General features: G+C 43.7%; 1 protein-coding gene across 1 annotated transcript in view; it reads left to right on the top strand.

Moving 5' to 3' along the window:
• Positions 1-22,057, top strand: part of DNAH14 (dynein axonemal heavy chain 14) — a 188,592-nt gene that overhangs the window by 77,711 nt on the left and 88,824 nt on the right. Inside the window, exons 31-36 of the mRNA XM_040430564.1 lie at positions 1,225-1,278; positions 4,655-4,800; positions 6,418-6,486; positions 8,991-9,177; positions 11,859-11,938; positions 17,042-17,213. Of these exons, the coding sequence (XP_040286498.1) occupies positions 1,225-1,278; positions 4,655-4,800; positions 6,418-6,486; positions 8,991-9,177; positions 11,859-11,938; positions 17,042-17,213 (708 nt within the window). The remainder of the gene's footprint in view (positions 1-1,224; positions 1,279-4,654; positions 4,801-6,417; positions 6,487-8,990; positions 9,178-11,858; positions 11,939-17,041; positions 17,214-22,057) is intronic.

Raw genomic sequence — 22,057 nt, 5'->3', positions numbered from 1 at the left:
ACAGGATGTAACTCAGGATCAGTACAGGATAAGTAATATAATGTATGTACACAGTGACTGCACCAGCAGAATAGTGAGTGCAGCTCTGGAGTATAATACAGGATGTAACTCAGGATCAGTACAGGATAAGTAATGTATGTACACAGTGACTCCACCAGCAGAATAGTGAGTGCAGCTCTGGAGTAGAATACAGGATGTAACTCAGGATCAGTACAGGATAAGTAATGTATGTACACAGTGACTGCACCAGCAGAATAGTGAGTGCAGCTCTGGAGTCTAATACAGGATGTAACTCAGGATCAGTACAGGATAAGTAATGTATGTACACAGTGACTGCACCAGCAGAATAGTGAGTGCAGCTCTGGAGTATAATACAGGATGTAACTCAGGATCAGTACAGGATAAGTAATGTAATGTATGTACACAGTGACTCCACCAGCAGAATAGTGAGTGCAGCTCTGGAGTATAATACAGGATGTAACTCAGGATCAGTACAGGATAAGTAATGTATGTACACAGTGACTGCACCAGCAGAATAGTGAGTGCAGGGACCATGATTTGTTTGAATATGGCTGAGCTAAAGTTATATTTTTAAAGTATGCCTCCTCAAAATATTCAGCCTTTACCAAAAACATGGATTAAGGTTGGTGGAAGCCCCTGGGATATTGCATTGACGGGCCCCGACCCCACCTCTTTGACCTGGGACGTACCACACGTAGAAGAGTGTGCACATGGCCCGCTCCACTAAAGTCTATGGGAGATGAGTAGATAGCAGCTCACTTAGAGGTCAAACCTGAGTGCACCTCTACTTGTCCGTTGGTTTTTGGCTGGATGGAATGACCACATGGCCATCAGGGATGGTGGATGCTGTAGGCCCTCTGGGTCACAAAAGCGATGGAGGCCCCAAGGGATGTGTTCCACTTGTCCTACCTAGAGTAACACCCTGGATATACTGGGTGTTTATCAGAACACTTACCAGATGGCCCTGCAGTCACATAATGCGCAGCCATGCGGCGACACAGGATCTTCATTTTGGCAGCACAGATTGATAGATTCTTGACTGTCCCAGGTTAGTCATGGACATGAGCCCAGTAGATCACTAAGATGATTGTCGCGTTGACTCATCATATTTGACTCTATTATAACTGGTCGTCATGTCTTTATAATTATACTGTATGGTAATTCTATAATACATTTATTATATTCTTCCCCTTCTACTTTCAGGCTTTAGGAAAACAGTGCGTGGTCTTCAACTGCTCAGAAAGCCTGGACTACAAGGTGATTTGATTCCCATTCCGGACTATTCATGGTGTGGTTTCTCACTGCGGTAACTGGTCACACAAGTCATTGGTTTCCAATCATCTTACTTGCTCTTATCTGCCCAGAAATGTTTCCTAAGAAATAGAATAGAAATGAGAAAAATAACTATCCAAAATTATTTTCTGCTTGAAATTGCAAAAACCAACGATGAACAAAACGTGCAGCAAATTTACAGTACAATACAGGATAAGACATGTAATGTATGTACACAGTGACTGCACCAGCAGAATAGTGAGTGCAGCTCTGGAGTATAATACAGGATGTAACTCAGGATCAGTACAGGATAAGTAATGTATGTACACAGTGACTCCACCAGCAGAATAGTGAGTGCAGCTCTGGAGTATAATACAGGATGTAACTCAGGATCAGTACAGGATAAGTAATGTAATGTATGTACACAGTGACTGCACCAGCAGAATAGTGAGTGCAGCTCTGAGGTATAATACAGGATGTAATTCAGGATCAGTACAGGATAAGTAATGTAATGTATGTACACAGTGACTGCACCAGCAGAATAGTGAGTGCAGCTCTGGAGTATAATACAGGATGTAACTCAGGATCAGTACAGGATAAGTAATGTATGTACACAGTGACTCCACCAGCAGAATAGTGAGTGCAGCTCTGGAGTATAATACAGGATGTAACTCAGGATCAGTACAGGATGAGTAATATAATGTATGTACACAGTGACTCCACCAGCAGAATAGTGAGTGCAGCTCTGGAGTATAATACAGGATGTAACTCAGGATCAGTACAGGATAAGTAATGTAATGTATGTACACAGTGACTGCACCAGCAGAATAGTGAGTGCAGCTCTGGAGTATAATACAGGATGTAACTCAGGATCAGTACAGGATAAGTCATGTATGTACACAGTGACTCAACCAGCAGAATAGTGAGTGCAGCTCTGGAGTATAATACAGAATGTAACTCAGGATCAGTACAGGATAAGTAATGTAATGTATGTACACAGTGACTGCACCAGCAGAATAGTGAGTGCAGCTCTGGAGTATAATACAGGATGTAACTCAGGATCAGTACAGGATAAGTAATGTATGTACACAGTGACTCCACCAGCAGAATAGTGAGTGCAGCTCTGGAGTATAATACAGGATGTAACTCAGGATCAGTACAGGATAAGTAATGTATGTACACAGTGACTGCACCAGCAGAATAGTGAGTGCAGCTCTGGAGTATAATACAGGATGTAACTCAGGATCAGTACAGGATAAGTAATGTATGTACACAGTGACTCCACCAGCAGAATAGTGAGTGCAGCTCTGGAGTATAATACAGGATGTAACTCAGGATCAGTACAGGATAAGTAATGTATGTACACAGTGACTCCACCAGCAGAATAGTGAGTGCAGCTCTGGAGTATAATACAGGATGTAACTCAGGATCAGTACAGGATAAGTAATGTAATGTATGTACACAGTGACTGCACCAGCAGAATAGTGAGTGCAGCTCTGGAGTATAATACAGGATGTAACTCAGGATCAGTACAGGATAAGTAATGTATGTACACAGTGACTCCACCAGCAGAATAGTGAGTGCAGCTCTGGAGTATAATACAGGATGTAACTCAGGATCAGTACAGGATAAGTAATGTATGTACACAGTGACTGCACCAGCAGAATAGTGAGTGCAGCTCTGGAGTATAATACAGGATGTAACTCAGGATCAGTACAGGATAAGTAATGTAATGTATGTACACAGTGACTGCACCAGCAGAATAGTGAGTGCAGCTCTGGAGTATAATACAGGATGTAACTCAGGATCAGTACAGGATAAGTAATGTATGTACACAGTGACTCCACCAGCAGAATAGTGAGTGCAGCTCTGGAGTATAATACAGGATGTAACTCAGGATCAGTACAGGATAAGTAATGTATGTACACAGTGACTCCACCAGCAGAATAGTGAGTGCAGCTCTGGAGTATAATACAGGATGTAACTCAGGATCAGTACAGGATAAGTAATGTATGTACACAGTGACTCCACCAGCAGAATAGTGAGTGCAGCTCTGGAGTATAATACAGGATGTAACTCAGGATCAGTACAGGATAAGTAATGTATGTACACAGTGACTCCACCAGCAGAATAGTGAGTGCAGCTCTGGAGTATAATACAGGATGTAACTCAGGATCAGTACAGGATAAGTAATGTATGTACACAGTGACTCCACCAGCAGAATAGTGAGTGCAGCTCTGGAGTATAATACAGGATGTAACTCAGGATCAGTACAGGATAAGTAATGTAATGTATGTACACAGTGACTGCACCAGCAGAATAGTGAGTGCAGCTCTGGAGTATAATACAGGATGTAACTCAGGATCAGTACAGGATAAGTAATGTAATGTATGTACACAGTGACTCCACCAGCAGAATAGTGAGTGCAGCTCTGGAGTATAATACAGGATGTAACTCAGGATCAGGACAGGATAAATTATGTAATGTATGTACACAGTGACTCCACCAGCAAAATAGTGAGTGCAGCTCTGGAGTATAATACAGGATGTAACTCAGGATCAGTACAGGATAAGTAATGTATGTACACAGTGACTCCACCAGCAGAATAGTGAGTGCAGATCTGGAGTATAATACAGGATGTAACTCAGGATCAGTACAGGATAAGTAATGTATGTACACAGTGACTGCACCAGCAGAATAGTGAGTGCAGCTCTGGAGTATAATACAGGATGTAACTCAGGATCAGTACAGGATAAGTAATGTAATGTATGTACACAGTGACTGCACCAGCAGAATAGTGAGTGCAGCTCTGGAGTATAATGCAGGATGTAACTCAGGATCAGTACAGGATAAGTAATGTAATGTATGTACACAGTGACTGCACCAGCAGAATAGTGAGTGCAGATCTGGAGTATAATACAGGATGTAACTCAGGATCAGTACAGGATAAGTAATGTATGTACACAGTGACTCCACCAGCAGAATAGTGAGTGCAGATCTGGAGTATAATACAGGATGTAACTCAGGATCAGTACAGGATAAGTAATGTATGTACACAGTGACTGCACCAGCAGAATAGTGAGTGCAGCTCTGGAGTATAATACAGGATGTAACTCAGGATCAGTACAGGATAAGTAATGTATGTACACAGTGACTGCACCAGCAGAATAGTGAGTGCAGCTCTGGAGTATAATACAGGATGTAACTCAGGATCAGTACAGGATAAGTAATGTATGTACAAAGTAGCACAGATATGAAGTACAGTAGATTAATTCTATATATTAACACTGACATTATGGCCTGATGTGGACTATTAATATACAGTGGTAGTGTGATAGTAATACCTAGTCTTGTATTTCAGATGATGGGGAAGTTTTTCTCTGGAATGGCTCAGTCTGGAGCTTGGTGCTGTTTTGATGAGTTTAACCGTATTGATATTGAAGTTCTCTCAGTAATTGCCTCTCAGATACATGCCATCAAAACAGCAAAGGACAGCCAAGCCATAAGGTACTGTATGCACATAATCCTTTATGACTGTGATATTTCATCTATCAGCATAGAGGAGAGAACGCGCTGTAGCAAAGATTTAAATGGACCTCCTATTATAATGGCCAGTTTTGCCACCCAGGACAGAAGAACTTGATGTTTGACCTCAGTGCTAATCATAAATTTTGGGCAAATTTCTCTCCCCCTTGTCTGCTAGCAGTGCAGTTCCTCGGGGGCGGAGACTACTGTACAGGTTCTCATGCATCTTTATGCAATAATGTCGTGTTTTATTTATGGTATATATCCAGGGCATATTCACAGCTCTTCTAGAAAGCAGTGGTACTCCCTAATCATCATTTTTTAAACCATGATCATTTGCCAAATCAATGTATATTTCTTTAGTTCCAGTATCAGACTGTTTAGTAAGCCGGCACTTCCTATCTAGATGACCATCCTCTGGACAGAAGTGGTTACAGGAGATATACATTTCCTTCTTGTATGGACTATGTAGACAGAGCGGTGCTTGTATCATCATTTTAGATTATTCCAATCTGCAGGAAGTGATTACAGCCCCTCCCCCAGAGACCAACGCAGGGTAGCTGTATTCAGAGCCTTATCCCACCATCCTGACTTATCTAGGCCTCCAGCAGTTCAGTTAAGCTGTCCTTAAATGTATTGTTCTTTAAATGATACTACTCTGCTCATTCTGCAGCAGCCTACACAGCGAAGCTAACAAGGGTGCTGCAGAAAATGTCCGTCTATTGTGACTGCTCTAGCGGCCAATGTGAAAACTGGAATAGTTCAAGGATTAGTCACACAATAATGAAAGCAGAGTGATGCAGCTGTCATTAAATGTCTTGACCTCTAATAATAATGATACAACTCTGTTTGTTCTGCTCCATTCTGCACAGAAAAGGTGACAAGTGATCTGCTAAAAGTTTCAGTCTTTTGTAACTTCTTTAGTGGCCAAGGTTAAAACTAAAATATTTCAGATTGTTTTTTTTTATATATATATATATATATATATATATATATGAATCGTCACATAAAAACAATGTGGTAATTAAAACCTGATTTAAATATTCAGTAGTTCTCTGGCGACCCATGCAGCTGTACAAGTCAAAGAGCAGAATCGAGCGATATCTTCATTTCTCTGCTTTCTGTATAGTATATTTGGCAGAGACATTGAGTAGTACAGAGTCGTGTAGGGTGCGCATACTTTTGCAACCCAGTTTCCTGTTGTCCAGTGCATCTAAAGGTAAATCATCGTGCTTTAAAAATAATAACGCTTTGTGTGCACAGCTACTATGCGTCTCCATGGTTACAGACTACAAAATACGTGTAGTCTAATCATGCATGTCTTGGTGCACTACCTCTGCCAATCCCCCCTCCCTCGAGATAGTTCATGACTGCAAGGTCAGACTGCAAAGGTTTGCTTGTCTTTCGCTTGTAGGCAAGAATTATTATTTTTTATTGTTGATGCACTTGAGCAATACAAAAAAGGTTTACAAAAGTATTCACACCCTTTATTATTTAACACTTTTACTTGTGGGTCTTTTGGCAAAACTCAAAATTATTAATGCGTTCCTGCTGGGTTTTTTTTCTGCTGAAATGATCATGAACTAATGTTTTATGTAGGTTTGTATTTGAGGGAAGAGAGATCCGTCTAAATATGTCCTGCGGAGTCTTCATTACCATGAATCCCAGGTAGGTACAGAGATGACGTTTTTGTTTCCTGACATACAGAATATGAAATGTTCTTCTCAATAAATTATACATTTAGGAGGAAAATTCTGCTTTAACGAGGGTAGGGGGGGGGGGGGGGGGGGACTGCCCGCCCCCAGGTAGTCTTTTTGGGTTCTACATGACCCCCTTTGTTTAAGTCACGTGTTTGGATCAGATCTACACGCGTGCCGCTGCCTCAAACAGAACATAGTACATAATACATCCAGAATATAGGAGTGGGTAGAATGCACCTCTATTTAAAGCCACGTCTTCTCCTTCTCGTGGCTGACTTTGTATGGAACTTGCAGAAGTTCTCAGTATAATCTCTGATGATTTATATCCCCCTCTTTCACCATAGAAGGTCTGAGATTAGGTCAGCACATTGCTGTCACCAAACAGATTTCACTTTGTACAGAAAATTAGCAAATGGTGGTCTAGGGTAGTGAAGGGTTAAGGTCAACTTCCCTGGTGATCTAGGGGAGTACACAGCTTATTTCTTGGGGTTATTTGCAATGTCCGAATGTGCAAAAGTGTGTCGTACGTTAGGGTGTACTTGGCTTAGAATCACAGGGCTTGGGTACTGGCCGAGTGCACGACGTTTGTGGATGCGGACCCATTCACTTGGGTGGAACTTAAAATGTCTCCACATTTAATTTTCAAATATTTGGGGGGGACATGGAGTTATCATCGGCTTAGGTGGTGGTCTTTATTGGTGGACAGGTTAATGTCAGTTTTACTGGTGATCTAGGGCAGTGGAGGGGTTAATATCCACTTCCCTGGTGGTCTAGGGTAGTGAAGGTTTAATATTGGGTTCCCTGGTGTTCTAGGTTAGTGGGGAGGTAATGTAAGATCCCCTGGTGGTCTAGAGTAGTATAGGGTTTAGTGCCATTTTTTTTTCCTTTTGGCCTAGGGTAGTTGAATGGTTAATACCTTGTTTGGTTTTAATGTAATCTAGGGTTGTAAAATCTCCCTTATGTATAGGCTTAGTGCCAGTATCCCTGATGATCTAGGTTAGTGAAGAGGTTTACACCTACTTTTCTGGTGGTCTACGGTTGTGGAGGGTTAATATCAGATTCCCTGATGGTCTAGAATAGTGAGGAAGTAAATGTCAGCCCCCTTGGTGGTCTAGGGTAGCATTGGCTTTTATGCCAATATCCCTGGTGATCTAGGGTTTGGAAAGTTTTTAATAACTACTCTTCTGGTGGTCTAGGGTTGTGAAGAGTTATTACAAAGTTATAGTCTACAGTAGTATAGAGGTTAATGTCAGCTTTCCTGGTGGTCTAGGGTAGCATAGATATTACTGCCATTATACCTCAATTTTAAGGCCAACACCATGGATGGTGGCACCCCTAGAGACACCCTCTACCACCTGAGCCCCAATGGTGGGGTATTGTTCTTCTTTTATAAATAATGTTATCTGTGATAGAACATAAAGTGATCTAGTATAACATAAATCATTATGTAATATACAGTACAGACCAAAAGTTTGGACACACCTTCTCATTCAAAGAGTTTTCTTTATTTTTATGACTATGAAAATTGTAGATTCACACTGAAGGCATCAAAACTATGAATTAACACATGTGGAATTATATACATAACAAACAAGTGTGAAACAACTGAAAATATGTCATATTCTAGGTTCTTCAATGTAGCCACCTTTTGCTTTGATTACTGCTTTGCACACTCTTGGCATTCTCTTGATGAGCTTCAAGAGGTAGTCCCCTGAAATGGTTTTCACTTCACAGGTGTGCCCTGTCAGGTTTAATAAGTGGGATTTCTTGTTTTATAAATGGGGTTGGGACCATCAGTTGCGTTGAGGAGAAGTCAGGTGGATACACAGCTGATAGTCCTACTGAATAGACTGTTAGAATTTGTATTATGGCAAGAAAAAAGCAGCTAAGTAAAGAAAAACGAGTGGCCATCATTACTTTAAGAAATGAAGGTCAGTCAGTCAGCCGAAAAATTGGGAAAACTTTGAAAGTAAGGGCTATTTGACCATGAAGGAGAGTGATGGGGTGCTGCGCCAGATGACCTGGCCTCCACAGTCACCGGACCTGAACCCAATCGAGATGGTTTGGGGTGAGCTGGACCGCAGAGTGAAGGCAAAAGGGCCAACAAGTGCTAAGCATCTCTGGGAACTCCTTCAAGACTGTTGGAAGACCATTTTAGGGGACTACCTCTTGAAGCTCATCAAGAGAATGCCAAGAGTGTGCAAAGCAGTAATCAAAGCAAAAGGTGGCTACTTTGAAGAACCTAGAATATGACATATTTTCAGTTGTTTCACACTTGTTTGTTATGTATATAATTCCACATGTGTTAATTCATAATTCGTTTTGATGCCTTCATAGTCATGAAAATAAAGAAAACTCTTTGAATGAGAAGGTGTGTCCAAACTTTTGGTCTGTACTGTATATCTATAGTCATACATATTATACATAAGGAGCACAATACATATGAATATTTATTCACTCTTCTGTTTCCAGATACAAAGGACGAGTTGAGCTCCCAGATAATCTGAAATCTCTGTTTCGGCCGGTTGCGATGATGGTTCCCGACTACCAACTTATCGCCGAGATAATGCTCTTCTCTGAGGGTTTTCAAACGGCAAAATCCTTGTCTGGAAAACTAGTAAACCTGTATGAGCTGGCAAGCAAGCAGCTATCCCAGCAGGTAACACAGAAGTCTGGCGGGAGGCGAGATATAATATTTCTTAACATTAAGTATAGAGGGGGTGTACACTTTCGCAACCATATGTTTTGTTGCTCCAATGCATTCAAAAATAATAATAAAAAAGAAACAATTTTGCAAAAAATTTTGATTAAATCCTCGTTTTGTGTATGCAGCTCTTCTGCAGACTTTCTCCATGTGACCTCTCTTTTACTGCCTGTATGGAGAGGTATAGGAGTAATACATGACTGCAGGATCGGACTATGTAGGGATTGTTTGCAACCAGAATTTCGGCATTTCTGCGCGCTGCACGTTTTCTGTTGCCTGAAAAGTAGATGCAATTTTACTAAATCTTAGCAACGCGCTGCAGAAAAATAAATCTGCAGTGGTATTTGCACACTTAAGATTATGCTATGGAGTTCCTTCACAGGTTTAAAGGGTTTCTGTCACCCTGCAAAACTGATTTTTTTTTTTTTGGATAGTTAGATTGCTCATAGTGCGATATAGCAGAATATAATGCTCTTACTTACTTTCATGCGGCCGATTCTTTATAAAACGAACTTTTATAATATGTAAATGAGGGCTCTACCAGCAAGTAGGGCGTCTACTTGCTGGTAGCCGCAGCAGAAAACCGCCCCCTCTCCGTGTTGATTGACAGGGCCAGCCGTGATCTCCTCCTCCGGCCGGCCCTGTCAGTAATTCAAAAATCGCGCGCCTCGCGTCATTCGGCGCAGGCGCTCTGAGATGAGGAGGCTCGTATCCTCAGCACTCCCTCAGTGCGCCTGCGCCGATGACGTCTTCTCTTTCGGTGATGTCATCGGCGCAGGCGCACTGAGGGAGTGCTGAGGATACGAGCCTCCTCATCTCAGAGCGCCTGCGCCGAATGACACGAGGCGCGCGATTTTTGAATTACTGACAGGGCCGGCCGGAGGAGGAGATCACGGCTGGCCCTGTCAATCAACACGGCGAGGGGGCGGATTTCTGCAGCAGCTACCAGCAAGTAGACGCCCTACTTGCTAGTAGAGCCCTCATTTACATATTATAAATCTTCGTTTTATAAAGAATCGGCCGCATGAAAGTAAGTAAGAGCATTATATTCTGCTATATCGCACTATGAGCAATCTAACTATCCAAAAAAAAATATATCAGTTTTGCAGGGTGACAGAAACCCTTTAACTCTTTGCAATACAGAAGGTTTTGTTTCTGTAGAATTTTGCCTGATACGCTATGGAGTTTCACCATAGATAATCCGCACTGGACTCATCTCTTGTGGAAGACCCGTCTCCTCCCCTGACATGTCTGTTTTAGTAACTACATGCACCCCCCCCCCCCCCCCCCCCCCCATGTAATAAGATTTCTGGAATATCTATTCTTATGACTCTGGGATGTGCCATTCCTTTATTATTCCTTCTCGAATTTATGGATGAATTGCAAGCAATTTGCAGTGAAGGTCTAGCTGGGTATTACCAGTTGGGGAGTGTGTCCCTGCACAATCTGACACTGGCAGCACAGATTGGATAGTTTCAGATTGTGCAGGGACATCCCCCTCCCAACTAGTAACACCCAGCTGGACCTGCATTGCATTGCATTGTTATGCAGTGTTCCACAACAGAGGGTTACTGTTCTGTACCTTATGCACTTGTGTCCTATAGGTTGTGTACAGGCAGGGAGGGATTTTTCTAGCAACAGTTGTTAGGATGGGCTGGCACCATCCCTTCTTCTAAAAAGTGGTTCAGTCTAGTGTAAGCTGTGAGTGAGTAAGCAGGAAAGCGCAGCAAGGAACAGAGCTAAACAGGGAAACCTCTAACAGATTGACAGCATATCTGTCTGCCCTTAAAGAAAAGAGGTACTGAATTCAGCAGAACGTTCTGCAGCCACGTAGGGGAAGGTAACGCCAATATTCAAGGCTACAGACTTCCCTGCATGTTGGTTGGGGCGATATACCTCAGGTCCCTACCATATGAAAATACAGACTGACCATCTGGACAGGGTATTGTGGATATATAGATCTGAAGATACAGAAAGAAAGAGAGAAACTGTAAAGAAACTTTTCCTGTGCCCACTGCTTTCCATATGCAGCCTTGGGAATTTTGCATTTGACAACTTTAAAGACTGCATTTAATGTGATGAGTGCCTATGTGAGCCATCTATTGAACTTCCCAAGTAAAGTACAGTCGACTTTTTGCATTAAACCCGGCCTCATCGTTGTACCGCGATGTTGTCTGCATCACCATCACGCTGCATTACAACTGCCAACCCCCAGTGCCCCTACCACCACTCCTGCCCTTCCCAGTCTCCCCTGCAGCCCGTTTCACTACCAATTTATTCATAACTTACAGCAGTAATAATAATAACGTACAGAGGGATGACACAAAAAGAGTCATAAAAATACGTGGTCCAGAATTAGTAGTTACTAAAAACAGAGATGTCAAGAGAAGTGACAGCTCCTCTGGTCTTGCAGCTCGGCTCCATTGGAGTCTATAGGGCAGAGCTGCAATACCACGCACAACTTTGGGCGGTACTGTTTTTGGAAGAAAGCAGCCATGTTTTTGTAATACTGGAAACCCCTTTAAGGTAGAATTGGCTGTATTTTTAGTTACAGATATGCTATGTGGTCTCATCTAGTTGCCAGGCATCGACCCCAAATTTGGTAACACATATATTTCTATTTCTGTGTTCTCTAGAATCATTATGACTTTGGGATGAGAGCTATTAAGACTGTGCTAATGGTGGCCGGTCAGAAGAAGCAGGACCATGAAGCCAGGTGAGATGTCATGAAAATCAGATTAACCCCTTTCTGCAAATGGACGTACTTGTACGTCCAGATGCAGTCTTTAAACCGCTTCTGAGTGGATGCTGTCGCCGCCGGATGCCTGCTGTTTTGTCTGCTGTTTTGTCTTCGACCGATTGAAGACCTTGTGATCTGTGGAGGCTTTCCCCAGGAGTGGAGATCAAAGGAGCCATTTGGCTACTGTGGCAGCCTCAGGCCTTCTGAAGGCTCTGAGGCCTGCCACAGCAATGTTCCTATCGAGCAGGGCTCCATAGGAATGTACTTAATCTGCCATAGGCTGCAATGTTAAATCATTGCAGTCTGTGGGAAAAACAATCAGACAATCGCATGTTCAAGTCCCCTAGGGGGAATTATATATATATATATTCAAATCCTCCCCTTCCCCATATTAAAAGTAAAACTAAATAAACAATAAAGAAATATAAAGATAGGCACCGCCATCCTGAACATTTGTACAATTTAAAAAATAATCGTATTTATCCCATATGATAAACACCATAAGGAAAAAAAAAAATGGCCGATTCACAGCCTTTTTGTCTCTTCATCTACAAATAAATTTAATAAAAAGTGATCAAAAAGTCATCCACACTGTAAAATGTTATCAATAAAAACTACAAATCCCAAGCCCTCACATAGGTAACTATAAAAAAAAAAGTTTGGGGGGTCAGAATATGGTGAGGCAAAGAAAAAAATATTTTTTTCCCCAAAGTTTTTTTATTTATTTATTTTTAAAGAAAAACTATATAAATGTAGTGTCACCGTAATCATACTGACCAGGACACTAAGAGTAAAGTTTGACCACATTGTGAACCCCATAAAATCGAAACTTGTAAAACTATGAAGGAATTGCATTTTTTTTTTTTCCCAGTTCAACCCCATTTGGATTTTTTTTCCAGCTTCCCACTACATCGTATGCATAAAATGTTGCTGTTAGAAAGTACAACTTGTCCCTCAAAAAAAACCACCCTCCCCCTCCCCCTCCCCCTCCCCGTACGGCTATGTGAACGGAAGAATAAAAATGTTATGTCTCCAGGAAGTCGGGGAGTAAAAAACGAAAATGAAAAAAGGGAAAATGGCTGCGGCAGGAAGGGGTCAACATGAATATCAGAATTTAGAAACTTTAGTACAGCTGTTCATGAGAACGCGTCGCTAACATTTACCGCTGTAAGCCATCGCCATCGCCCCGTCTGACCTCTAACATTAAAGAGGTCAGTCCGTTGTAGCGCCGCGACCTTCTGAAAACTGGAGCAGCCGATTGTCCTTCTGAGTCTTTGCTCAGTGTCTCCCCTGGTCCTTTGATGTGGATGACACTTCAACATCACACACGGCCACACCAAATGTCACGCCTGCGCGGTAGGACTTAAAGCTGCGCATGTTCAGTGTCCCTGCCCTAGGTGTGAGCAGAGTAATCACTTGTGGTCCCAGTCCTGAGCTCACGACTGCGTCATTAGCTTTCCAGTTCCCCACAGAAAAATGATTACTCTTCCCACATGGGGCAAAGACACTCACTGCGCAAGCGCCTGTTTGGAGAGAGACAGCAGCGCTGCAGCTTCTCACTTGGATTTTGCACCTTTTTAGAAAGCAGAACAAAAAATTAAATAGGGGTTTGATATTGCCCCATCCAAAAATATCTGATTGGTAAGAGTACAACTGCTGGGACCCCCACCTATCCTGAGAACTGGGGTCCTCGGTCCCCCATATGAATGGACTGGTGGTTGAGCGTGCGCAGTGCCATTTATTCTCCAGGAGATAGCGTTTGGGGGGGGGGGGGGTGCGCAGGATACCTGTTCTCGTGGTCAACGTGGTCCTCTCTGCACATTTTATTGACTCTTATGGTTGATGAAATTGTCCACAGCACTTGCATTGCCCACCATAGCAATAGTTAAAGAGTCCGTGTAATGCCGCCGCTGATCGGCGGTTTGTGCAGGTAGCAGCGTAGTGTCTCACGGGGGGTCTGCACGCCTGATAATCCCATCAATGCCAGCAGAAAGGCCTCGTCCCACTCTTCCAATGAAGTTAATGCCTAGCTGATGCTGCAAGAAAGCAGAAATGTGCCAGCAAAGCGAAATATTAATATGGATGTGCGGGAGCGCTGCTCTGGATATAAATAGCCTCCAAATCCGGAAAAATAAGTTCAAGGATTAGCTCAGTGCGGAATATGCTGTGACATCCCGGCAACCGTTCCCGCTGCAGAAGAGAATCCATCATCCGATCCCACGGAAGTTGATGCTCCGCTTCGTTTCAGACTCTGTATCTCCCTCTACGCAGCACTGTGCGGATGCACTCTGAAAGTTAACCCTTTCAGAACCAAAGCCTTTAAGATGCCTGAATGTCTGCACCAATAGGTCAAGTTTTGAAATGGAATATTCTGAAGTTGATCGTTCTTCCTTTTTTTTTTTGCAGTGTAAGGTGCTGGACGGGCCCCTTGGTTATAAATGGTTAAATGTTAACTGCTTGTAGGCCGAATGCACTGTAATGCCTAATGCAGTGCTTTATTTCTAGGATCATACTGCCATCTGGTGGCGAATTGTGTTATTGATATCGGCTCATAAGCTGTGGTGTGCACAGGACCTTTTGGTCACATGTTATAGTTATGCAGGTCCTCAAGTAAGTGTGTGCTGCATGGCTCCTGATGTCATTGGGCGCAGCCAGAGCTGGGTAGTGCCAGGGGGGTCTCTAGTGCCAGGGGGCTAGCTGACCCTTGTTCACCTGTGCTAGGATATTCCATAACTTGGTGGAACCAACAGTCTGCAAAATAAAAGGACCTTGTGGTGGTAAGGTTGATATATCAAGAGTCTATAGACAGGAGCTGCTCATTTGCTACTATGGGAAAATTGTGTTGGCATGCTCTGTGACCTGTGCAGAGGTCATTATCACCTATTGGAAAGGCTGTAATTGTAATCCTGCCTGTGATAATAATGAGATGACTGCTGAGAAGTGATCTGCACAGAACAGGAAGTGTCAGCCTAATGTGAGGCTTAGTGGCCAGAATGAAAACTGCAAGATTTGAGAAGGCTTTTAAATTATACTGATAAACAATAAAAATAAAAATAAATCATCTCAAGAGAAATTTTAAAAAAATATTTCACATGAAAACTTGATTTTATTAGGCTCCATTCACACGTCCGCAAAATGGGTCCGCATCCGTTCCGCAATTTTGCGGAATGGGTGCGGACCCATTCATTCTCTATGGGGACGGAATGGATGCGGACAGCACACAGTGTGCTGTCCGCATCCGCATTTGCGGTGCGCGGCCCCGATTTTGGGTCCGCAGCTCCGCAAAAAGATAGAGCATGTCCTATTCTTGTCCGCAGCTTCCGGACAAGAATAGGCTTTTCAATGGGGGTGCCTGGCTGGTGTGTTGCGGACCCGCAATACATCACGGACGTGTGAATGGAGCCTAAACAATAGTTCATTTTGTGATGACATTCCCTTTAAGAAGTATGGACATCATGTCTGACACTCCATCTTTTCTTTCTTTCTTTTTTTTTTTTCAACATTGTCCTTTTTTTCTCCTGTAAAAGCTTTTTTGAGACACATTTCTATTTTCTATAAATTAAAGGGAGACTGAGTAAAAAAAAAAATGAAATCTTACCTTTTTATTCTCACAATTCTATTCCATTGCCATCTCTTGTAGATTTATGGAGTTTTCAGACTTTTCTCACTGCCTGTGACATGCATGCTGCTGCGCAGAATAGTCCGTCGCCTCTCCTGTGCATTCTGTTTCTGTAACATTTCAGCCTCCTGCTCACAATTTTGGAATGATCTGTATAACTAAATCTTCAACTAGAAGATATTCAGCCACACTTCCTGGAAAAGGCATTATGGGACATATAGCTAGAGCCTGAAGATGGTGAACAGAAACTGTATTAAAGGGGTTTTCCATGCTCCTGATCTTTAGGATAGGTCATTAGTATCCGACACCCTGCGCCCCCCACACTGATCAGCTGTTACCTGCAGCCTCCAGCACTGAATGGAGCAGAAAGCACAGCACCGTTCAAAGTGTAGTGGCCGTGCTGGGTTACTGCAGCTAAGTTCCCATTCACTTCAATGAGCGCTTAGCTGCAGTAACCCAGAACGGCCACTACACTAGGAACAGCGCTGTACTTCCTTTTCCATTGATAGTGCTTGTTCCAGTGACGGGGGCTGCAGGAAACAGCTCGTCGGTGGGGTGTCGGACTCTGAACAATCAGATATTAATAATGTCATCAATATCAAGACCCCTTTAATCGATTCTAAAAGGCAATTTAGAGGTGGCATAGGATATAAAAGAACGCTGTTAGATGAGGGTAGGAGTGCTGCTGGAGTGTCCCTTTAAGAACAGCCGTTTATTATATTTATGGTTTATCTGTGTTACAATTCAATTACATTATGATTCATTTTATGAGCCTGTGTGATAGAGCGAGCGATCGTGCAGCCGGCGGCACATTGTCACTACGTGTCCCTTCCAGATACTTTGTGTTCCTTAGAAAATTGCATAAAAGTGATTGAAAACAGGATTGTGCGCCATGTACTGTGGGTTATGATAAGCTAATACCTGCACAGATATTCTGCCCAATATGGCTCCGTTCTCTTATTTCCAAGGTTAAAGGGGGTTGTTTGACCTCAATGGTCCCAACCTGTGTCCCATAAAAACAATGCACCCACCTGTCCGCAGTACCGCTGTGCCCACACCACCACTGCCCCGATCCTGGCAGTTTCCAGTCCCTGCAGGGGTTTGGTCCCATGACCGCTGCGACCAGTCACAGGCCTCTGTGGTCACATCTGCTTAAACGGTTCATCACTTCTTGTGTCATTCAAACAGATGTTACCGCTGAGGCCTGTGATTGGCGGGACCCTGCAGGGACCATAGGCGGCTGGGGACAATGCAGTGGTGCAGATAAGATGGGAACCTAGATGAGCATTTTTTTTTTTTTTTATGGGGCACGGGTTAGGAACATTGGGTTTGTCAACTTCCTTTACTCCATACCTCTGTGGGGGAAAAAAAGTTTTTAAACTTTTTCACGTCTGCCAACGATTGACGTCAATACAAAATCAATTGATCTAAAAATTACCAAAAATTTTCTGTGTAACCAGAGAACAGAAGACGAGACTTTCTCCGGAAAATGAAACGGTGATAATAATCTGTGCCCTAAAAGAAGCAAATTTGCCAAAATTTTTGGCTGAAGATGTGGTACTTTTTGAAAACATCATGGCCGACCTGTTCCCCGGAGTGAGCCTTCAGAAAGCAAACACTGAAAAATTAGAGGTAATGGCGGCTCCTGGTCTAGCTCTCAGTATAAGCAAAACGAACAGCAATCTTTGGCCTCATGCACACGGCCGTTGTTTTGGTCCGCATCCGAGCTGCAGTTTTGGCGGCTCGGATGCGGACCCATTCACTTCAATGGGGCCGCAAAAGATGTGGACAGCACTCCGTGTGTGCTGTCCACATCCGTTGCTCCGTTCCGTGGCCCCGCAAAAAATATATAACATGTCCTATTCTTGTCCGCGCTTTGCGGACAAGAATAGGCAGTTATATTGAAGGCTGTCCGTGCCGTTCCGCAAATTGCGGAACGCGCACGGACGCCATCCGTGTTTTGCGGATCCGCGATTTGCGGACCGCAAAAAACTGAACGGTCGTGTGCAGGAGGCCTTTGTGGGATATAACCAGGGAATGGGAAGCCAGGAAAGTTGTCCCTCTCCTCTGGCTTGTTGTTTTTAGACAGTTTTTTTGCAGCACAGATAATACTGCCATATAATGCTAAGACAACACTCATACAGTATACAAAGTACTACCATGTACTGTACACATAGCATGCAGTATCTAAGTAATACTCATTTAAAGAGGTCAAATAATACTACCATATAGTTACCACTGCAGTGCAATTCCCAAATATTACCGTCATGCACTGCTCAATTTTTTTTTTTGGGGTCCCTTTTCTTAGAAGCTCGCTTGTTATCGGGGACCCCAGGCTATTGACCAGCTTACCACTCAGTAAACTGTCCATGACTCTGTGGAGGTTTTATTTATACACGGTATGGTGGTGTTAATTTGACATTCTATGGTTGTATTAATTTAATGGGGTAGCTCACAAAACATATTTATCACCAAAATGTTTGACTGCCTGCATCCCACTGCCGGGACCCCCACCGATTTGTAGAAGGGAGATCCCAAGAGCTGGTGTCCTGGGAATTAGTGTGATGACATCAGCATAGTGGTGGCCTGGGAATAAGTGTGATGACATCAGCATAGTGGTGTCCTGGGAATTAGTGTGATGACATCAGCATAGTGGTGTCCTGGGAATTAGTGTGATGACATCAGCCTAGTGGTGGCCTGGGAATTAGTGTGATGACATCAGCATAGTGGTGTCCTGGGAATTAGTGTGATGACATCAGCATAGTGGTGGCCTGGGAATTAGTGTGATGACATCAGCACAGTGGTGTCCTGGGAATTAGTGTGATGACATCAGCATAGTGCTGGCCTGGGAATTAGTGTGATGACATCAGCATAGTGGTGGCCTGGGAATTAGTGTGATGACATCAGCCTAGTGGTGTCCTGGGAATTAGTGTGATGACATCAGCATAGTGGTGTCCTGGGAATTAGTGTGATGACATCAGCCTAGTGGTGTCCTGGGAATTAGTGTAATGACATCAGCATAGTGGTGGCCTGGGAATTAGTGTGATGACATCAGCCTAGTGGTGTCCTGGGAATTAGTGTGATGATATCAGCATAGTGGTGTCCTGGGAATTAGTGTGATGACATCAGCCTAGTGGTGTCCTGGGAATAAGTGTGATGACATTAGCCTAGTGGTGTCCTGGGAATAAGTGTGATGACATCAGCATAGTGGTGGCCTGGGAATTAGTGTGATGACATCAGCATAGTGATGGCCTGGGAATTAGTGTGATGACATCAGCATAGTGGTGTCCTGGGAATTAGTGTGATGACATCAGCATAGTGGTGTCCTGGGAATTAGTGTGATGACATCAGCATAGTGGTGGCCTGGGAATTAGTGTGATGACATCAGCATAGTGGTGGCCTGGGAATTAGTGTGATGACATCAGCCTAGTGGTGGCCTGGGAATTAGTGTGATGACATCAGCCTAGTGGTGGCCTGGGAATTAGTGTGATGACATCAGCATAGTGGTGTCCTGGGAATTAGTGTGATGACATCAGCATAGTGGTGGCCTGGGAATTAGTGTGATGACATCAGCATAGTGGTGTCCTAGGAATTAGTGTGATGACATCAGCATAGTGGTGGCCTGGGAATTAGTGTGATGACATCAGCATAGTGGTGGCCTGGGAATTAGTGTGATGACATCAGCATAGTGGTGTCCTGGGAATTAGTGTGATGACATCAGCATAGTGGTGTCCTGGGAATTAGTGTGATGACATCAGCCTAGTGGTGTCCTGGGAATTAGTGTAATGACATCAGCATAGTGGTGGCCTGGGAATTAGTGTGATGACATCAGCCTAGTGGTGGCCTGGGAATTAGTGTGATGACATCAGCCTAGTGGTGTCCTGGGAATTAGTGTGATGATATCAGCATAGTGGTGTCCTGGGAATTAGTGTGATGACATCAGCCTAGTGGTGTCCTGGGAATAAGTGTGATGACATTAGCCTAGTGGTGTCCTGGGAATAAGTGTGATGACATCAGCATAGTGGTGGCCTGGGAATTAGTGTGATGACATCAGCATAGTGATGGCCTGGGAATTAGTGTGATGACATCAGCATAGTGGTGTCCTGGGAATTAGTGTGATGACATCAGCATAGTGGTGTCCTGGGAATTAGTGTGATGACATCAGCATAGTGGTGGCCTGGGAATTAGTGTGATGACATCAGCATAGTGGTGGCCTGGGAATTAGTGTGATGACATCAGCCTAGTGGTGGCCTGGGAATTAGTGTGATGACATCAGCCTAGTGGTGGCCTGGGAATTAGTGTGATGACATCAGCATAGTGGTGTCCTGGGAATTAGTGTGATGACATCAGCATAGTGGTGGCCTGGGAATTAGTGTGATGACATCAGCATAGTGGTGTCCTAGGAATTAGTGTGATGACATCAGCATAGTGGTGGCCTGGGAATTAGTGTGATGACATCAGCATAGTGGTGGCCTGGGAATTAGTGTGATGACATCAGCATAGTGGTGTCCTGGGAATTAGTGTGATGACATCAGCATAGTGGTGTCCTGGGAATTAGTGTGATGACATCAGCATAGTGGTGTCCTAGGAATTAGTGTGATGACATCAGCATAGTGGTGTCCTGGATATTAGTGTGATGACATCAGCATAGTGGTGGCCTGGGAATTAGTGTGATGACAACAGCATAGTGGTGGCCTGGGAATTAGTGTGATGACATCAGCATAGTGGTGTCCTGGATATTAGTGTGATGACATCAGCATAGTGGTGTCCTGGGAATTAGTGTGATGACATCAGCATAGTGGTGTCCTGGGAATTAGTGTCATGACATCAGCCTAGTGGTGGCCTGGGAATTAGTGTGATGACAACAGCATAGTGGTGTCCTGGGAATTAGTGTGATGACATCAGCATAGTGGTGGCCTGGGAATTAGTGTGATGACATCGGCATAGTGGTGGCCTGGGAATTAGTGTGATGACATCAGCATTGTGGTGTCCTGGGAATTAGTGTGATGACATCAGCATTGTGGTGTCCTGGGAATTAGTGTGATGACAACAGCATAGTGGTGTCCTGGGAATTAGTGTGATGACATCAGCATAGTGGTGGCCTGGGAATTAGTGTGATGACAACAGCATAGTGGTGTCCTGGGAATTAGTGTGATGACATCAGCATAGTGGTGGCCTGGGAATTAGTGTGATGACATCAGCCTAGTGGTGGCCTGGGAATTAGTGTGATGACATCAGCCTAGTGGTGGCCTGGGAATTAGTGTGATGACATCGGCATAGTGGTGGCCTGGGAATTAGTGTGATGACATCAGCATAGTGGTGGCCTGGCTTCTGCTGTGATGACATCAGCATAGTGGTGTCCTGGGAATTAGTGTGATGACATCAGCATAGTGGTGGCCTGGGAATTAGTGTGATGACATCAGCATAGTGGTGTCCTGGGAATTAGTGTGATGACAGCAGCATAGTGGTGGCCTGGCTTCTGCTGTGATGTTGTCACAATACTGCTGGCCCAGGTTCTATACCGATGATGTCACAGTGGCGCTGGACTGGGTTTTACTGTGATGATTTTGCAGTGGTGATGTCACAACAGTGCTGGGTTTATTTTTACATTTTCACAGTAGAACCCAGGCCAGCACCATTGTGAGATCATCACAGTAGAACCAGTGCAAACACCAGTGTGACATCATCACAGTAGAAGCCAGGCCAGCAGAATTGTGACATCATCACAGTAGAACCAGTGCAAACACCAGTGTGACATCACAGTAGAAGCCAGGCCAGCATCAATGTGAGATCATCACAATAGAAACCTGGGCACCACTAATGTGAGATATCATTACAGTAGAAGCCAGGCCATCACCATTGTGATATCATCACGGTGGAATCCAGGCCAGCAGCATTGTAATGACATCATCACCGTACATACCAGGCTAGCGTCATTGTGATATCATTACATTAGAACCCAGGCCATTATGATGTCATTGTGATACTAGTGCTAGCTTGTGATGATTTCACATTGGTGGTGGTTTAGTTTTTAATATGATGACGTCACAATGTTTTAGGACTATGTCTGCTTTTATTAGTCTTGTATCCATGTAGATTGTAAGCCCTCGCGGGCAGGGCCCTCTCACCTTCTGTACCAGTCTGTAACCCGTCTTGTTTATGCTTAGTGCAATTGTCTGTATTATGTATGTGCACCGCTTATCATATGTACAGCGCTATGGAATGAATGGAGCTTTAATAATAATAATAATATACCCTGATGAAGGCAGACTGGCTTGTTGGCACACGCCCTGGCATAGCGCACCCAAGGGCACATGTCCCCTTAGCTACACCACTGACACATGAGTTTTCCATAACACTGCGGGGTGGTATCATTTGGGCATTCTAGTGGGTGATCATTCAGATGCCATATGGCCATCTTATTTGGGATTTTTTTATTTATTTAATTTGGAGTATTTCAGGCCCTGTATTATGTG

The sequence above is a fragment of the Bufo bufo genome, chromosome 4 (assembly GCF_905171765.1).
Source record: "Bufo bufo chromosome 4, aBufBuf1.1, whole genome shotgun sequence".
In the NCBI taxonomy this organism is placed as follows: Eukaryota; Metazoa; Chordata; class Amphibia; order Anura; family Bufonidae; genus Bufo; species Bufo bufo.
The sequence above is the reverse complement of the archived record's forward strand: the minus strand, read 5'-3'. Positions and strand labels throughout refer to the sequence as shown.